This window comes from Ictalurus furcatus, chromosome 8, assembly GCF_023375685.1.
Source record: "Ictalurus furcatus strain D&B chromosome 8, Billie_1.0, whole genome shotgun sequence".
Classification (NCBI taxonomy): domain Eukaryota; kingdom Metazoa; phylum Chordata; class Actinopteri; order Siluriformes; family Ictaluridae; genus Ictalurus; species Ictalurus furcatus.
Window position 1 is genome coordinate 2,318,984 of NC_071262.1, and position 18,818 is coordinate 2,337,801.

The 18,818-nt window shown below is 39.7% G+C and overlaps 2 protein-coding genes across 4 annotated transcripts; both read left to right on the forward strand.

Annotated features, from left to right (window-relative positions):
* Positions 1–6,042: 6,042 nt before the first annotated feature.
* On the forward strand, positions 6,043–9,566 carry LOC128611489 (zinc finger C4H2 domain-containing protein). 2 transcript variants are annotated; one of them, XM_053631038.1, is made up of 5 exons: positions 6,043–6,211; positions 6,634–6,805; positions 7,725–7,897; positions 8,019–8,181; positions 8,841–9,566. In XM_053631038.1, exons 1-5 carry the CDS (start codon positions 6,159–6,161, stop codon positions 8,952–8,954), a joined length of 675 nt encoding a protein of 224 aa, XP_053487013.1. In that variant the 5' UTR covers positions 6,043–6,158; the 3' UTR covers positions 8,955–9,566. The 2 variants fall into 2 exon arrangements, with proteins under 2 accessions (XP_053487013.1, XP_053487011.1); XM_053631036.1 differs by lacking the exon at positions 6,043–6,211 and having other exon boundaries at positions 6,252–6,805.
* Positions 9,567–9,610: 44 nt separating this feature from the next.
* LOC128611488 (ankyrin repeat and SOCS box protein 12-like) lies at positions 9,611–14,856 on the forward strand. Of its 2 annotated transcripts, XM_053631034.1 has the most exons (5): positions 9,611–9,736; positions 9,823–11,129; positions 12,128–12,988; positions 13,066–13,251; positions 13,600–14,856. In XM_053631034.1, exons 3-4 carry the CDS (start codon positions 12,178–12,180, stop codon positions 13,212–13,214), a joined length of 960 nt encoding a protein of 319 aa, XP_053487009.1. In that variant the 5' UTR covers positions 9,611–9,736; positions 9,823–11,129; positions 12,128–12,177; the 3' UTR covers positions 13,215–13,251; positions 13,600–14,856. The 2 variants fall into 2 exon arrangements, with proteins under 2 accessions (XP_053487009.1, XP_053487010.1); XM_053631035.1 differs by having other exon boundaries at positions 13,081–14,856.
* Positions 14,857–18,818: the final 3,962 nt, after the last annotated feature.

Consider the following 18,818-nt stretch of genomic DNA (forward strand, 5'->3'; position numbering starts at 1 on the left):
ATATTAGAAAAAAAAATAAGAAAGAAATACCGCATCAGCATCTCTAGGAGAATGGGAGGATTTCCTTTCTCTTTTACGCTTTTATTCGTAGGTATTGTCTGTGTTATTTACTCACTGTACATCTGAGACCGTGAGTTTACATACACCTGGATGATCCATGACTGTGTTTATGTTCTGTGAGAGTTGTCCACGAGTCCCTTGTTTGTCCTGAGCAGTTAAACTTCCCACTGTTCTTCAGAAAAATCCTCCAGGTCTTGCACGTTCTTTACTTCTCCAGCATCTTCTGCATATTAACAGCGACTGTACGACGTCGAGATCCGTCTTCTCACACCGAGGACGACCGAGGGACTCGTACACGACTATTACAAAACGGTACAAACATTCACTGATGCTCCAGAAGGCAACACGATACATTAAGATCCAGGGGATGGGGGGGGGGTGTAAACTTTTGAACAGGACGATTAGTGTAAATTGTTATTATTTTGTTTAAATAGCTTTTTTTTTTTAATCATTCATTTAGTCCTGCCCTTCGGACGCTAATTAAGATATTTACATGTTTTCTCAGAAGATAAAATAATAACAATTTACACCAGGCATCCTGTTCAACAGTTTACACCCCCCTGGCTCTTAATGTGTCGTGTTGCCTTCTTGAGCATCGATGAATGTTTGTAACTTTATGTAATAGTTGTGTACGAGTCCCTCGGTTGTCCTCGGTGTCAAAAGATGGCTCTCGGAATCTTGGAAAGTGATGAAATACGCAGAAAATGCTAGAAAACCAGATAATGTGCAGGACCCGGAGGATTTTTCTTACAGAGAGGACAGACTTGCTCAAGACAAACAAGGGACTCATGAACAACTAGCACAACTTTTGAACTGGTTCATGTACTCTATTTGAGTCAATGTAAATACAGTATGTGGATAAACATGAAGATGAAAAAAAAAAAAAAAAAACTCGTTTTTTTACCCGAGTGCCGTTTAAGAAACAATACAGAATTTTTGTAATGATGATGATGGTTATTTTGTAAATCGCTTTTGTAGTGGGACAGAGCTCAAATTTCAGTACTCTATGAGAGACTCTTGCACAGCATCCAGGCATACCCAAAGTGCCAGCCATGTTCGATGTATCCCGATACATTCTGTAATGCTGGCAAGATATTTCTACGTATTTTTCTATTCATCACCTAAGATAGACGTTGTTGAACCCAGATACCAAATGATTGGTGCCTAAGTTAGATCTAAACCATTCGAAGTATAGACATGGAAAATAACCAGAAAAATCTCAATATTGTCACAGCTATGAGCTCGACCAAAACCACCGTTTATTTCGAACAAGCACTTAGATTTTTATTAAATAATAGCCATTTGAGTGGCTTCTGGGAAAAAGAAAGTGCATGATAATGACACCGATATTGCTGAGACAACCTTGACTTCACTTTTATTCCCTGCTATGTGAGCATACTGTCCAAGAGGTCTCACTAATTGCTTGATAGTGGTCAAGCCAGATGCAAAGTCTGGCAACAATAAAACCGAGCTGGGAAAAAAAAAAAAAGACACGCTAGGTTTTCACATACATGGATTATTATTATCATTCTTACATTAAGGTACCAAGTTCTGGCGAGTTTTTCTTTCCTGATGCTCCTTTTTGATTGATTGATTTTATTTATCAGGAATTCACAGTTCAGAGTTATATGTTGGTCTATACTGGTAAATTGTGTTGCAGTCGTGACACCCAATTAGAGTTGTGCTCAGTATTGTGCCATGTGTTAGTCCTCGCTTCCCTTCCATGGATGTAATTGATGTATGAGTTGTTTAGAAACATGTTGTCATGTTTGCGTAGCTTCATGATGTCAGTGACTTCCGTGGATCTTTTTTTTTTACTAGACACACTGTTGGATAATTTGTATGTATGACAGCAGCGTCATGGAATTATATCGGGTGCACATGCTTACAAAGCCTAATTTCATCTCTTTATGATATCTCAATGTTGATTTTGCCATGTACACCACTCCTTTTTTTTTTTTTTCCCTTTGGTGTTCTACAGAAACAATAATTTCAACTCGATAGTGCTTGTTTGACAGAATAAAACATTTTGTAGGTGTCATTTTCAGCGACCTTGCATGTTGTCTTTTCTGCCGTCACATTTGGAACCTTTAGGAACCAACTGTCCTGCCATATATGATGACTTTCAATCACAAAATGCTGTCTAGGTAAGCAATCTGTGTAGGGCTGAGGGACAGATAGATTGATATATAAATATTAATACTGATAGCAACATATTATGTTATATATTATATATTATAGTTCACCCTTATGCATATGATGTTTTGTGTTCACAGCAGTATCCTCATATGAAGAGTTATCACACATGGCTAGATTACAGCTTATTTACTGTTATGCCTTGGACCCAAGCCTGCACAGATGGACTTGTACTGAAACATTAGTCTAAACAGGATCATGCATGCCTGATGAAAATCATGTAAGATTTTATTTCTTCACAACTGACTCAGCTTGCTGCATGCTGGATCTTGTGAATACTCGGATTTGTTTAGTTAGTTGCTTCCTTTCTTTTATTTGAACTGATTTGCACTTACACACACACACACACACACACACACAGGGGTATGTGACGAATTCCTTGTATGCATTCGTAAGGTTTGTCTGTGCCAAAGCAGAGTGATTTTTTAAACCTTTATGGCGTGTCAGATGCTTCAGCAAGAAAGATCTCCCTTTATTGTCGAAATTCAATAACAGTGATAAAGTGAAAGGGAACAGATGGCCTGTGGCAAAAGCTTTCCATCAAATTTGAGCTCTGAAAATAATGCAGTGCAGTGTGCATTCCCCCAGGTAGGCTCAGGTGTTCTTATTTTTCTTTTGGCTCGCATGGAACCTGCATTTTCGTGGAGCCAGTGTGCATATATTAAAATATTTCTCTGCCTTCCTCCAGGGCTTTACATTCATTCACTCAAAAATCAATACAACAAACTACTGATGCGCTGCAACGAGGAGCACGCACAGACACGTTCTATATGACAGAAGCTCCCGGTGCAGCGCTGACCGTTATGAATAGCAAAATGACGTTTTAAAATTGGAATAATGTCATTTCATCAATGTGGCTTTGCCAATTTATATTACATTTTCATATCACGTTATGAATGGCTGTTGGATGAGTTAAAACCTTTCGCCATTTCTTTTAGCGCAAATCAAGTCTTGGGCTAATATCGTCGATGTGTGGGCTGACAGGAGATAAAGGAAAACGGAAATGTTCTTAGATGTCCGTGATCGACGTGGCGCTGTTGCTCATCAATCACAATCAGAATGGTGCCTTTAAAACTGAGGTAGAGGTGGGAAAGGTGTTTGCTACTCCACAGGTGCGAGAACAACAAGGCATTTTAACAGAATGCAAATTTTAATACGATAATATATATATATATATATTTTTAGATCTCATAAACCATGGATGGAATTCTGTTTTAATTCATGGTAAGACATTTTATATTGCTAAATTTTGGCAGGCCAAAATGGTGGTGCAGTGGGTAAATTTGCCAGCTCATAGTTCCAGGTTTGATCCTGACCTTGGGTTCGTCTCTGTGTGGAGTTTCACACAGAACCAATGGAAGTTCTACACTCCAACTTAACTGCCCAAATGAGAAGGTTCTTTCTTGGGAGGCATTTGCCATAGGTTGGACAAAATAGAATGCACAAAAGCACATATCAAGAGTCTGGCTAATGGTTCAGTGAAGAGGCGAATGGTATAATGACCAGCTCTCTTTACAACATTGGTGAGCAGAAAATCATATAAGAAGGCACGACACATCAAGCCTTGAGGTGAATTCAATTCAATTCAATTCAATTTTATTTGTATAGCGCTTTTTACAATAGACATTGTCTCAAAGCAGCTTTACAGAAATATCAACATGGTATACAGATATTAAAGGTGTGAATTTATCCCAACTGAGCAAGCCACTGAGTGGCGACGGTGGCAAGGAAAAACTCCCTAAGATGTTTTAAGAGGAAGAAACCTTGAGAGGAACCCGACTCAGAAGGGAACCCATCCTCATCTGGGTAACAATAGATAGTGTGAAAAAGTTCATTATGGATTTATATGAAGTCTGTATGGCCTTAGGAGCAGCCGTAGTCGTGAATGGGCTAAAGCAGAAGAAGAACACATCAGGACGTTCCTGTCCAAGTATGCTGAGATAGTTTTACTTCAAGCTCATTGTAAACACCATTATGGTGGCTTTAAATTATTATTATTATTATTATTATTATTTTTTATCAGGGTAGAAGACAGATATTTCAGCTTCTGCCCAAATATAAATATGACCAATGTTATAAATGTCACTTTCAAATTTCCAACAGCAACTGGAAATAAATTGCATTTCCATAAACTTTAGTTTCTTATATATGTTTTTATTTAAAATCAGCCCAGTTTAAGGATGAAGGGGGGGGGAACCCTCCTAAACTCATGCCACTACAGCAAAAGTTAAATATAGTGGTGTTATGCCAAATATAAATGTGCAAATATGCAATGTGACCAGATGGTATGAATTTTATTAAGCATGCTTTGCTTTCAATTCAGCATAGGTTGCTTTCATGGTCAACAACACGCCTTGACAAATTCATCTTTTAAAAGTTTCGTTTTTCTAAAATTACAGCATGGGGAAAAGAAAGCGGTGACATCATGATTCCCCTACACATCTGGCTCACATTGTTAGTTATATATCCATACAGTCCTGTGGCTCAGTCTAAACACAAAGCCAATAACGTAAAGCCACAGATGACCTTTCTTATGCATTAAAGACACTTTTCAGCAGGTAATTGTCTCAAAATGCCTCAGTCTGCATTGAATTATGGGTAAGCTGACCTGCCAGAGGTCACTGGTGTAGTAACAAGCTGAATAGCATGTAGCAACTTTCCCATTACTAGATTCAAGGCTGGAGGAGTCTTGTGGAAACACTCCACTACAGCTATTTTAACATTGTGTATATGAGTGCAAGCACATATACAAATAATTTATTGGAGCTTCCTGTGAAATCACTTCATCTACCTTTTAGGACTGAGTTCATGTCTGTATTGTTTCATAGAACGTTTTCCTTAGAAGAAAGTAAAAATACAATGGGTTCCAAAAGTCTGAGACCATTAAAATGCTTCTATTTTGCAGTCTTTTCTAATTTAATACAAGAGTTTTCATTACTTTATATGTATAATAAATAAATAAATTACTGTCTCCTATTTACTGCCTCACACTTACTGCCTCATATTTACTGCCTCACACTTTCTGCCTCATATTTACTGTCTCACACTTACTGTCTCATATTTACTGCCTCACACTTTCTGCCTCATATTTAGTGTCTGATACGTACTGCCTCACACTTACTTCCTCATATTTACTGCCTCATTTTTACTGTCTCACACTTATTGCCTCATATTTACTGCCTCACATTTAGTGTCTCACACTTACTTCCTCATATTTACTGCCTCACACTTACTGCCTCGTATTTACTGTCTCACACTTACTGCCTCGTATTTACTGCCTCATACTTACTTCCTCATATTTACTGCCTCACACTTACTGCCTCGTATTTACTGTCTCACAATTACGGCCTCGTATTTAGTGTCTCACACTTACTGCCTCGTATTTACTGCCTCACAGACACAAAATTCACAACTGTTGATATACATCCTGTTTTTTATGTATCAGTTAACTGTGAAATTAAATCCAGGATTAAAGTGATGGTTTAAATCTAAGCATACTTATTCGTAAACAACGTTTAAAATTTGGTGCAACAGAACGATTAGATAAACCTTGACTTAATCTAGATTTAAGATCAATCCTTACTGGTACAACCTACCCTATATCTACGTGCTTTCAAAGTGTAATTAAACTTCCTTTCAACACCGCCTAGATCCAATACGTAGTGGATATAATCCAACACGTCATCGCGCTACAGGCCGCAATCGGGACGTCTTGTCTCTTGGAAACCGCTGGACATATGTCTCGCGCGACATTTATCTGCGCATGCGCAGTCGTGTACACTGTACAGTTCGCTTGCTGCTCGTACCTGCCTTGTGTTTATTTACACGCGGATTTGGGGGATAATTACTTCATATCAGCGCTTAATTATCGACGCTGAAACATACCAAAAAAAACCGAAACCATGACAGATGAGCAAGAAATAATGTGCAAATTAGAAAATATTTTGGAAATAAGGTAAAAAAATAAATAAATAAATAAATAAATAATGCCCTCGTCTTCATTCAATGTTAGCCGGTGGGCTAGCGAGCTAGCGCCGTACTGTTTGGCTTGTGTATCTGCTGTGCTTATTTGGATTCTGGGCTGGGTTTACTAACGTTACGCGTACAATTTAAACCGTTTTTATCTTCTTTTTGTTAGTTCATAACGCGTTTTACCGCACTGAATTCATGTAGCTCGTTTTGTTTATGTGTGTTTTTTTGTAGATACTGGGATATTGAGTGCAAGACTGTGTATAATTGTTTGCCGAACAAAGGAGCAAGCCTAGATAAATGGCTAACATTAGCAGCTGATTTTTTATTTTTTTTTTAAATGTCTAGAAATGCTGCGAATAAGTCTATAATCGAGTTTATAATTGATCTTCTCGACGTGTACTTTAGGAATAAAACTCTCCAGCTGCAGAAGATCAAATCCAGGCTGAAGAGCGAGTTCGAAGCCCTTGAAGCCGAAGAGAAACATCTGAGAGAATACAAGCAGGAGATGGACCTGCTCCTCCAGGAGAAGATGGCCCATGTCGAGGAACTGCGCCTGATCCATGCTGATATCAATGTGGTGTGTATCCGAACCAGAGGGCTCCGTTTATAGCGCTTCTCAACCGGAAAGTATGGTATGGTTACTAAATGTAAATCCAGATTTATTTGTACCTAGGTTGAGGACTTGTGTCTGTTTCCCATCACAGTACTCATGAAAGTAGTACGCGATGAACATGAGTGCAACAGTAATCAAGTACTCTCGTGTAGACACCTCATTCAGATGATTCAGAACGCAGCAGCACGCCTCGCCTCGCCTCGTCTTCATCCAGCCCAAAAGAACCCCTCGTCATCTCGATCCACTGGCTTCCTGTAGACGCCCATATCAAATTCAAGATCTCGATGCTCACGTACAAGATCTTGTCTGGAACAGCACCGTCCTACCTCGACACTCTCCTTAAGGCTTACGTTCCCTCACACAACCTGCGATAGGTTAACTTCGTAGTGCCTACTCAGCGTGGCTCAAGGTCCCGTTCCAGAACCTTCACACTAACTGTCCTTCAATGGTGGAATGAACTTCCAACCTCAATCCGGACCGTAGAATCTGTCACTATCTTCAAAAAAACAGCTAAAGACCCACCTCTTCCGTGAACACCTAACTAACCTCTAAAATGCCAACCGCACATTATTTATAATAATAATAATAATAAAAAAAACTTACTCTGGCTTTTTTTTTTTTGTAAATTCTTTGGTACATACTGGGATATTGAGTGCAAGACGGTGTATAAATGTCTGACCTTCAGAGGTCAGAAATGAAGATTTACACGCTTTAGTTGAATATAGCGTTAGGTAATAATTAGATAATACTAATAAGGTTCCAGAGTACCTGTCTTTGTAAAAGTTACAGTTTTATAAGACATGTATACTGGCTCATATGATTTGGATTGCTACCCAGATGGCTGGGGGAGCTAAAGTCACTTCTGTGTCCTTGATTTCTGCAGATGGAAAGCACCATCAAGCAGTCAGAAAACGATCTGAACAAACTTCTGGAGACCACACGACGGCTGCACGACGAATACAAGCCCCTGAAGGAGCACGTTGATGCTCTGAGGATGACTCTTGGCCTGAACCGGCTGCCCAACCTTAACGAGGAAGAGGAGAGGCTTTCGCTGGAGTGAGTCATGTTTTCCAAACTCAATCAAGCGCCGTTCTATGGCAGGTTAAAATCTATTCTGCCGCAATGTGTTCTATAAAGAAACTAAATTGTAGAATCCTGCTCTTGTTTTCCGATGTAGCTACTTTGAGAAACAGAAGGCCGAATGGCAGAAAGAGCCACACGAGCCCATCATTCCCGAATCCCTAGCAGCAGCAGCTGCTGCTGCTCAACAGCTTCAGGTCTCCAGAAAACAAGACCCGCGGCAGCCAGCCACTTTCAGACAGCAGCCTCCACCCATGAAGGTCAGAAATAAATCACAAAACCTGGTTTGGGTATAGTAATAATTGTTGGTGTAGTTACTATTCTGTAATAATATTTAAGATAAGACCAGATAAGACACACCTTCAATGTAGCACAGTTAAAGTAAGTACAAAATCAAATAGAAGGTAAGTACAAAATATATTACAAAGTATCATGCACTTATTGGATCAGGAAGCAATTGCACTTAGAAGTCGTGCACTATGAGATATAACGAGTACTGGTATTTCATTTTAACTAATGAATCGAATGTTACACTTAGAAAATCATATAATAAAACTGTGACACAATATGTATTTACAGTATTACAGACCATGTCGGTCGACGGATGTATATTAGCCAGCTAGGATTATAACACTACACATTCGCATTGCGAAGGCAAATGGCCGTTGTTACAAAACAGGTTTTTAAAAGGTTCAGTCGTGTACTTTGGACTGAACGTTTCAGTGACCCGTGAAGAGGATGAGTGACATGCGTATGGATAGTGCATAGTGGAGAACGTCTAGCATACGTACCCTGTCGTGAAAGAACGACGCACCTTATTTAATACAGAAGACCCATAATGCACTGTGGCCTTTGAACGGACACACTGAAGAGAGAATTTTAGGAATTGTTTTTCATTAACATAATCTTTTGCACACAGGCATGCCTATCTTGTCATCAGCAAATTCACCGCAACGCACCCATCTGTCCACTGTGTAAAGCAAAGAGTCGTTCCAGGAACCCCAAGAAACCCAAGAGGAAGCCTGATGAGTAAATAAAACGGGAACTTATTTTTCCACGTCCCCCTTTAGAGCTTTGTTTAACGTAAAGCGTGTCATAGTCCCTTCTGTGTCGTGTACTCGATCGGAACATACGAAACTTTATACGATCGTATTGGAATCATCCATGCAATAATGAATATCGTCAGCATTACTTTAACACCCATGCGTAAACAGTTTCTACTGACATCCATTTACACATTTTGACATTTTTGTGTATTACCAAGTAATAGGTGTGTAGTTTGTTATTAAACACAGATGGTATTTGTCTTTTTATGGTAGCAGAAACTGCAAATTATGATAAAGCAGTGTTTGTATTAGACATTAATAATGCTGAAATTGTAGCCTTGCATGTTCGGTGTCTTTAAAAATTGTAATAATTTAAAAAAAAAAAAAAGGAAAAAAAAAATCGCGACTAGTTTGTTCATTTGATGAACCAAACCTGATGAAAACATCCCGTAACCGTTAATGAAAAGTGTTAAATGTTGAATGTTTTTATATTTCCGTTTTTAAAAAAAATAAAAAAAATATTTGTCAGATGGTGTACAGTGCATTTTAAATGATAAACTATGTTGTTCAATAAAACACAAGTCATGCAATGATTTAAACGTTTTGTATGTTTGTTTTTTTTGTCTGAAAAGGGGTCGACACCGGTATTCAGATCTTGGACCACTTGTCCGTGCACAGCAATCGAAGCGCCTTTATATTATTTGGATTTATCACCTGTGGACTCTTCAGTTCAGACCACATGTAGACCACACTGGAGACCGAGTTGGATGTATGTACGCATTAGGGGTGTAACCAAATATGAATACATATCTGAACGGTAGTAAAAATTATTATTATTATTATTATTTTTTTTAGACAGCTTTCCAAAAAGCTTCAGAGTAGATGAAACAAGAAAAGTCGCACAGCGTGGAAGCTTGGCCGGGACGGGTGTCAGGTTTCAGCAAAATTCCTGTCCCAAATGCTTACAACTTACAAAAACGCACTAAAAGATATGAAACGAGTCCCAATATGTTCAGGCATAGAGAAAGGTAGGTGTGTTTTCATTGAGCGTGTTTTTTTTTTTTTTTTGGGTCATTCTTGATTGATCATTCTCTATTGTTATTTAAAAAAAAAAAATCTGAAATCAAGCAAAAATCTAATCTAAAACCCGGTGAAATATTATTAGACGGCTATATAATGCAGCCGAAATATCAGTTTCTCGATTTGTTATTTTATTGAAGCAAAAAAAGTTGTCCAAGACCTGTCACCCATGTGAAAAAATAATCACCCCCTTAAACTTAAAATCTGGTTGTGCCACGTTTAGCGGCGATAACCGCAACCGAACGCTTCCGATACCCGGAGATCAGTCTTCCACAGCACTGTGGAGGGAGCTGGGAGAAACCTCCTGCGGTGAAGCACGGTCGCATATCAGCAGCTGATTGTCTGCTATTGCTTTAAACAGTGGAACAGCTGATGACCCTTGGAGACACTTTGGTGTCCGGCAGAGGGGAATGCCTATACATTTTCTCTCACATATCTTTTTTTTTTACAATTATTATTATTATTATTATTATTTTTAAAATGATTGCGAAATATCACCCTGGACTTGCATTTACTATATTATAAATAACAATTTATCCAAGCATGCCTAGACCTGTCTTAACAGTCACACAAGTGTACATCTCATTCACAAATTGTAGTCAGTGTGTATACAATCCAAACTACGTAATGTCACTAGTGATGTATGTTCATTTGCTCCTTATATCTGACTCGTAGAGTCATGAGTCATGAATATTGAGAATGATATTTGATGTGCTTCAGATTGTTTTAATGTAAATACATTTTAAATGAATTAGAACGAATACCCGGTGAGAACAGGTGAGAAGAGAGTTCCTGAGCGGACACCGGGGTCTAAAAACCAGCCACCTCACTGCCTGTCGAAATCTCTGTTCTAATTATAAACTCCTGCAGCAACCGTCCTAGAATGGAAGTTTAACCAGATCCATCTGTGCCCTAAAATTAGACCCTCTTGGTGGCCAGGCCTCATGGAATCTCTGTGTCAGACTGTCACCTTTGTCTGCTTCAGAGATGTTCAATTAGCTTGCCTTGTGACTCCACAGCACAAGCGATCGTTTGGAAACGATTTAGAAACTAAGTTTGGGCTACAGTTGGCTCTCTTGGAGGTAAGTAAGTTCTTTTTAAAACTGGATCGAATGAGTATAATATGAACGAATGAATCTAAATCCTAATGAATCATTTAAAAAAAAAATTAAAAAATGATATTTTTAAATTCCAGTGATTATGTTCAGTTAATTTTGACCTGAGAGGAAAAATATAAACTAAAAGTGAATAGAATAAAAATGACTGGTGTTTTTAAATGTGTCTTGTTGTTGTTGTTGTTGTTGTCTTTGTCTAATTGAATTAATTATGTACATCTACTCTCAGTGGGTCGCAAGTTTATATTCATGCACTCACGTAATACGTACAGGGACTTAGATGATGCTCTACATAATCTAAATAATAAATGGATTTCAAATGTGCTGATATTTCATGCGGGAAAAATTGTTAATATTGTGAATATTTCCATTTGTGCCCAAAAGTTTGCGTACCCCCTTGCAGCATCTGCTAAATCTTAGTACTGTTAACAAAATAAGACGGATCATAAAAATCCCATGTTGTTTTTTATGATTTAGTTCTGTCCTGAATAATCTATTTCACGTAGCAGATGTTTACACGTCGTCCACAAGACAAGATAATAGCTGAATTTACAAAAAAATGATCCTGTTCAAAAGTTTACACACCCTTGATTCTTAATACCGTGTGTCGTTAGCCGGATGATCCACGACATGATGTGTTTATGTTCTGTGAGAGTTCTTCACGAGTCCCTTGTTTGTCCTGAGCAGTTAAACTGCCCACTGTTCTTCAGAAAAATCCTCCAGGTCTTTACTTTTCCGGCATCTTCTGCATATTTGACCGCTTTCCAACAGCGGCTATATGACGTTGAGATCCATCTTTTCATACTGAGGACGACCGAGGGACTCGTACACGACTATTACAAAAGGTTTATTAACAAAAACTATTCAGAATCCACTGCTGAGTGAATTGAAACGAGGAAATGAACTGAAAATGAAGGTTGAAATATTGGCTAACTTTTTTTCTATTTTTTTTTTTCCCTCCAAAGTTTTGTGCTGGTAAAAAATGATATTGAAGCCTTGACAAGTTTTCCAAAACATGATGTTGGACACGTCCACCAAAATGAGCTTGATGGACATCACCAAGATTTTCTCTCTCCTCCGACCCAAAGAGGATGAAGATGAAGATGGCTGTCAGCAGTTAAATAAGGCCATTGCTGAAGATGACGACCAACTTCTGGCTGATCTGCTCTCTCAAGAGCGCTACAGGAGATGTATCAATAGCAGAAGTGGCTGGGGAATACCGAGTACACCATTAAAAACTGCGGCCGCTCATGGTCACCTCCGCTGCCTGGAGCGCCTTTTAGCCCACGGTGCTGAGGTGGACAGCCTGGATGTGAAAGCCCAGACTCCGCTTTTCACAGCGGTCAGTGGCAAACACCTTGGCTGCGTCTCTGCTCTGCTCAAAGCTGGTGCTGATCCAAATGGAAGCCAATATAACAACTGTTCTCCACTGCTAACTGCAGCCAGAGAGGGAGACGTGGACATTTTGAAGGAGCTGCTGTATTACGGTGCTGAGACAGACGTCCAAGCCAAAGTTCCAGACTGGGCTTCCAATGCCACGACGTGCCGAGGGCCTCTCTACATCGCGGCCGTTTACGGACACCTGGACTGCTTCAAGCTGCTGCTGCTACACGGTGCCGATCCGGACTACAACTGCAAGGACAAGAAAATACTGGCGAGGATCAAACGGTCAAACACAGTGCTGGACACATGTCTCAAATATGGCTGCCAATCGGAATACATTCAGCTCCTTATAGACTTCGGAGCCAACATCTACATCCCAATGGTGATTACGGACAAAGCGAGAGAGCAGGATCAGGTTATTAAGCTGCTGCTTAGAGAAAGAGGTGAGCTCAGTTACACAAGATACGTTACACTATGTGCGCTTATGCTTTTATTGAATATATTACACATTTTTTTACAGTCTTTCTATTTGCAGTTTGCCCCAAAACACTGATGTCTCAGATTCGGCTCGCGATACGGAAGTACCTTTCTGCTGCACGCAAACTGGACTTGATTGATGAGCTGGATATCCCACAAATGCTGAAAAATTATTTGAAACATACTACATGACTCTCCTCAGTGTGAGCTTAACTACTATAAACGTTAGGTACGTAATACACTGTACCTTTATATTTATGTTTTATACCGTCCAGACGGAATCAGAATTAAGATTGTAGAGTATATATATTATACGCAGTATAAAAAGAAACTCGAAAAGAAATGAGACAGTTTGCGCCTACACTCAGCTCCATAAGTATTTGGACAGTAACGATTTTTTTTCCCCCTCCATATTTTTGCCTCTGTACACTAGCAGAATGTATTTGAAATTAAGCAATTAAGATGTGAACGAAGTGTAAACTTCCGGCTTTAATTCGAGGGCTTTGACAAAAAAGATCGCATTTTACGAACCGTTTAGGAATTACAGACTCTTATTCGAGTCCTTCCATTTCCGCAGGCTCAAAAGTAATTGGACGATCGGACGATTGGCAGGTATGGCCCGTTCCCTCGTCACTTCACGACAAATGAAGGAGATAAAAGGTTTGGAGTTGTTTCCAAGCATTGAATTTGCATTCGGTAGTAGATCACAGGAACTCTAAATATGCAGTCCAAAGAGGTGTCGATGCAAGCGAAGGAAGCCGTCGTTAAGCTGACCCCAGAAACCAACCCCCTACACACACACACACAAAAACAGACCTATCAGAGAGACAGCAGAACCTTTAGAGTTATTTTTTTCTGCCCAGATTCAGTCAAATGCTGCAAAACCTGGCCTGGCAAAGTATAAAGGGAAGAAACTGAGCATTTTGGTGATGTCCATGAGGACACTCAAGAAGTGTAGGAACTGATGTGTTGGATATAGTGGGCAAGCTTTCAAGTAAAAACAAAATAGTTGCATAAAACTAGATCTGATGAAAGAATAATGGAAGAAGGACAGATATTAGATTATTAGAGAACATTTCTATTACAGTCAGAATTGGGTATGCAAATACTTCCCACTAAGCCTTTTTTTTGACTGGTTTATGTCACTGATCTTCTCAGTCAGGTATCTCCGAACATGTTCCTGCATGAGTTTAGCGTTTTTCTTGACAGTTAGGTATGTGTGTGTGATCCTCAGTGATCATCAGGTGTGTGATAGAGTTCTTTTTTTTTTTTTTTTCCATTTTATTGATCTGTTTTGAATTAGTTGAGATATTGAATTGGACTTGCTTTGACTTTTTTTTTTTTATCTTTACTTGATTTTTTGCACCCTTTTGTAAGTGTTTGAATCGTTTTTAATCATATTATACGACCTGGAGGGAGCCTAAACATTCATTTGTTAATAAAGTCACGTCCAGAATAATAGGATTGCATTAAGTGTATTATTGAAATCTATTTTAACTAAAGAGTTCATTTATACAGTGCTGTGAAAAAGTATTTGCCCCATCCTAATTTCTTTGGTTTCTGTGTATCCCTCATACTAAACTGCTTCAGAAATGAAAACAAATCTAAGATAAAACAAAGGCAACCCGAGTAAAGATAAAATACAGTTTTTTAAATGATAATGGTATTTACTGAAGCAAAAAAGTTCTCCAATACCAACTGGGCCGGTGTGAAAATGTATTTGCCCCCGTAGTTACGAATTCCCCAAATCTATGAAACTGCATTCATATTGACGTTCAGCTGGACTAGACGCAACCAGACCTGATTACTGCAAACCCTGTTCAATCACATCAACACTTACGTAGAACTTTTTCAACGGCATGAAGTTGGTCAGAAGGTCTTACCCTGTAACACATTGTGCCAAAGTTGAAAGAAATTCCAGAAATGATGAGGAAGAAGGTGATTGAAATACATCAGTCTGGGAAGGGTTACAAAGCTATTTTAAATGAATGATTTTCATTCAAACGTATTGAACTATATTTTTAAATACCCAGTTATACAAGTAATATGAAGAATACAAATATTTAAAAAAAAAAAACACTTGCATATGCAACTCTGTTGATCATATATGTGTACATTATTCTTCTATTACATCATATTGAATTATATTAGTTCATACTGGCATTTATTGCCACACTTTAATACCTGGGTAAGGAATTTACCACAGGTTTTTGGCTGCTTTATTTTTCACTAACCACCAGATGGCGCTGTTTCGACACTCCTGAAGCTTTGAATCTTTTCCCGGAACACTCAGGGGAAAGCCTCAATGCTTTATGAGGCTTCATTTCCTCATCACTAACTTGACATCTTGGTTTAGATTAAGCCAGTACACGAAAGCTTGTCATCTTTTGAAGGTTTTTAAATCTGCCTGGATGTCCAGCTAGAGCATGGACCAACATGAATGTTACGATACACATTCAGAGCTGGATGCAAGTGCAGGTAAAATAGAACTTTATTAGGAAGGCAGACAAATCCAAAACATGGGCAAAGACAAATGCTCACTCTAGCCTTTAAGCCTCTGATCTGCAGAACAAAACCAACTGTTAAGGCAGTCAAGGTTTGAAGTGTGGAAGCCACCTCATGACTGCAAGACGGTTTGGAGCTAACAGACTGGGATGTATTTTCAGAAGGAAATGATTTGGAGGAATATAGTACATCAGTCCTGGCCTACATAGACTTCTCCACTGAGTCTATTCTAACAACCAAAACCATCAAAAACGTTCCCCAACCAGAAGCCATGGCTGGACAGTGAGGTACAGTCTCTGCTTAAAGAACATGATACGGCTCATGTGCAAACTAGTCAACCTGGCCTTAGAGGCAGCTCATCCAGAGTGCTCATGGATCATGGACTTTCTCACTAACAGATCACAACACGTCAGAATAGGTAATCACACCTCCTCCACCCTCTTCACGCATGACTGCACACCAATCCATTCTTCCAACTCCATAGTAAAGTTTGCCGATGACACCACCATAGTGGGACTCGTATCTAATATTGAGGAAACAGCCTACAGGGAGGAGGTAAGATGAAAGTCAATGTTGCATTTCATTTGGAAATCAAGGTCCCAGAGTCCGGAGGAAGAGCGGAGAGGAACAGAATCCAAGTTGCTTGAAGTCCAGTGTGAAGTTTCCACAGTCAGTGATGATTTGGGTTGCCATGTCATCTGCTGGTGTTGGTCCACTCAAGTCGATGCAACCGTCTACCAGGAGATTTTAGAGCACTTTATGCTTGTCAGCAGATGGAAAAGAGGGAAAATTGATCAGAGTCATTAAGCAACAATATGGAATGTCCTGAAAATGAAAGAAACCACTGATATATACAAACAACCAGATATCGAACAGGTCAGCCAAGGAAAACAACAGCAGTTGGTGATGGAAACATTGTAAAAGCTATGAACAAAAAACAACAGTGACATCACCAACAAGCTCCACAGGGCAGGGATGAAGGTATCCTAATCCACCATTTGACTTGGTGTCCACCAAGTCCACCAAGACATCGAGAGAAGAAATACGGTATAGAGGCCATACCACAAGATGAAACCCAATGGTATATGTGGACGGTCTGGGTCATGGGTCATACTATAGTGCTTTGCATCAATGACATTGTGTATCCTGTTAATGTGAGCGGGATAGGTTAAATAGTGACCTAAACAGGCTTAGCGGTTAGCACGTTCGCCTCACACCTCCAGGGTCGGGGGTTCGATTCCCACCGTGGCCCTGTGTGTGTGGAGTTTGCATGTTCTCCCCGTGCTGCGGGGGTTTCCTCCGGGTACTCCGGTTTCCTCCCCCAGTCCAAAGACATGCACGGTAGGCTGATTGGCGTGTCCAAAGTGTCCGTAGTGTATGAATGGGTGTGTGAGTGTGTACGTGATTGTGCCCTGTGATGAATTGGCACCCGGTCCAGGGTGTACCCCGCCTTGTGCCCGATGCTCCCTGGGATAGGCTCCAGGTTTCCCCGTGACCCTGAAAAGGAAAAGCGGTATAGAAGATGGATGGATGGATGGATGTTGCTTATTTCCAAGGGAATAAGTGCAACATGTGGGATTTCTTCACTGCCTGAGGACTAGCCTTTGCTGCATTCTTTCCTTGGGCATTGCTAGTTTCGGGCAGCAGGGGGCTTGATGGACACTTTTCCCAAAACTGTGCCAGGCCCTTGACTGTGGAGCTAAAAAAAAAAATCAACTTCCTGCTTTGTCACTGAGGGAAAATTGATATTAGATGGAGGTGCTGGGTGGTGGAATGGGAGCAAAGTTAAAAATAAAAGAAAGGAAAAAAAGATGAATGGACGCATAAAGGTACGGTTCATTTTGATGAACTGATTAATCTCTCTCCAGCACTGAGAAAATAAAATATATACATACTGTGATTTAATCTAACGGTTTCCAAGGTTGTCTCTCTTCATTAGAATTCCTAAAAAATGCCTCACTTCCTTCGTGTCCCTGAAAGAGGATGTATAACCATGTTTATTGTAGCTTGACTTCCTGTTTTCAGATCCTCTCTGATACCATGTGCCTGGGGTCCATTCCTGTCCAAAAATGGCAGAATATTTCCATTCCCATTTTACCTCACATTCACACGGACACAGTTTTGGAATCCCTGATGAAGTCTTGTACACATATGTGTGACAGTCTGGGAAAGCCCTTCACCTGACGAGAACTGAACTCGGTTTCTTTCTTTCTTTTTTTTTCTTTTTTTTTGCATATATCTCAATCACAAGAATAGTTATAGCATATTCAAGTCTGTTTATCCCCAAAACTATAAAAGGAGAAAATTCCTCTGAAAGGCTTCAGCACATTGATCATCTCTAAGCAGCTACTATTTATTGATTTATCGATGTAGATTATTGATTGATTGATTGATTGATTTGAATTGAGTATGTCATTTTAATTTAATTATAGTAATGACCATCAAATCTATGTCTATCTTTATACCAAGCCTTATTTATAGCCTATAGACAGTCAGGCTATTCAGCAGTCCTTTTGTTGTTCCATGTCGTTCCAGTGTTTTTTATTTTTATTTTTTATATAAAATTATAGGGGCACACGGTGGCTTTGTGGTTAGCACGTTCGCCTCGCACCTCCAGGGTCGGGGGTTGGATTCCCACCGTGGCCCTGTGTGTGTGGAGTTTGCATGTTCTCCCCGTGCTGCCGGGGTTTCCTCCGGGTACTCCGGTTTCCTCCCCCAGTCCAAAGACATGCATGGTAGGCTGATTGGCGTGTCCAAAGTGTCCGTAGTGTATGAACGGGTGTGTGAGTGTGTATGTGATTGTACCCTGTGATGGATTGGCACCCTGTCCAGGGTGTACCCCGCCTTGTGCTCCCTGGGATACGCTCCAGGTTCCCCGTGACCCTGAAAAGGATAAAGCGGTATAGAAGAGGGATGGAATATAGATTAATAGAACAGATTAATATAAAATCATTATATTCACATCAGCTATTTTACGTTAACTCTACTGTGATCTCAGTTGGAATTATTTTAAGCAGTTTTAATATTATTCCGAGCTCAAAGGCTATACCTAACCTCTACACGTGTAACCTGATCTACTCCATGGATCAAGAGACTACTTACATTTGATCAAAGGATTATATGTTTATAATCGTTGTACAGTGAGGAGAATTAAATATTTGTCCAGATGTATGTGGACACCTGAACAATCACACCCATATGTGCTTGCTGAAGATATAATTCCAGATTGAATCCCCCATTTCCTGCTCTAATAATCTCCTCTCTTCTGGGAATGCTTTCCAGGAGATTTTG

Excerpts from the sequence above, each read along its gene's own strand:
- LOC128611489 (XM_053631036.1), top strand. The coding sequence starts at position 6,566 with ATGTCTAGAAATGCTGCGAATAAGTCTATAATCGAGTTTATAATTGAT. Across the intron at positions 6,806-7,724 it reads TCCATGCTGATATCAATGTG|ATGGAAAGCACCATCAAGCA; the intron begins GTGTGTATCCGA and ends TGATTTCTGCAG. Across the intron at positions 8,182-8,840 it reads AGCAGCCTCCACCCATGAAG|GCATGCCTATCTTGTCATCA; the intron begins GTCAGAAATAAA and ends TTTTGCACACAG.
- LOC128611488 (XM_053631034.1), top strand. The coding sequence starts at position 12,178 with ATGATGTTGGACACGTCCACCAAAATGAGCTTGATGGACATCACCAAG. Across the intron at positions 12,989-13,065 it reads GCTGCTGCTTAGAGAAAGAG|TCTTTCTATTTGCAGTTTGC; the intron begins GTGAGCTCAGTT and ends ATTTTTTTACAG.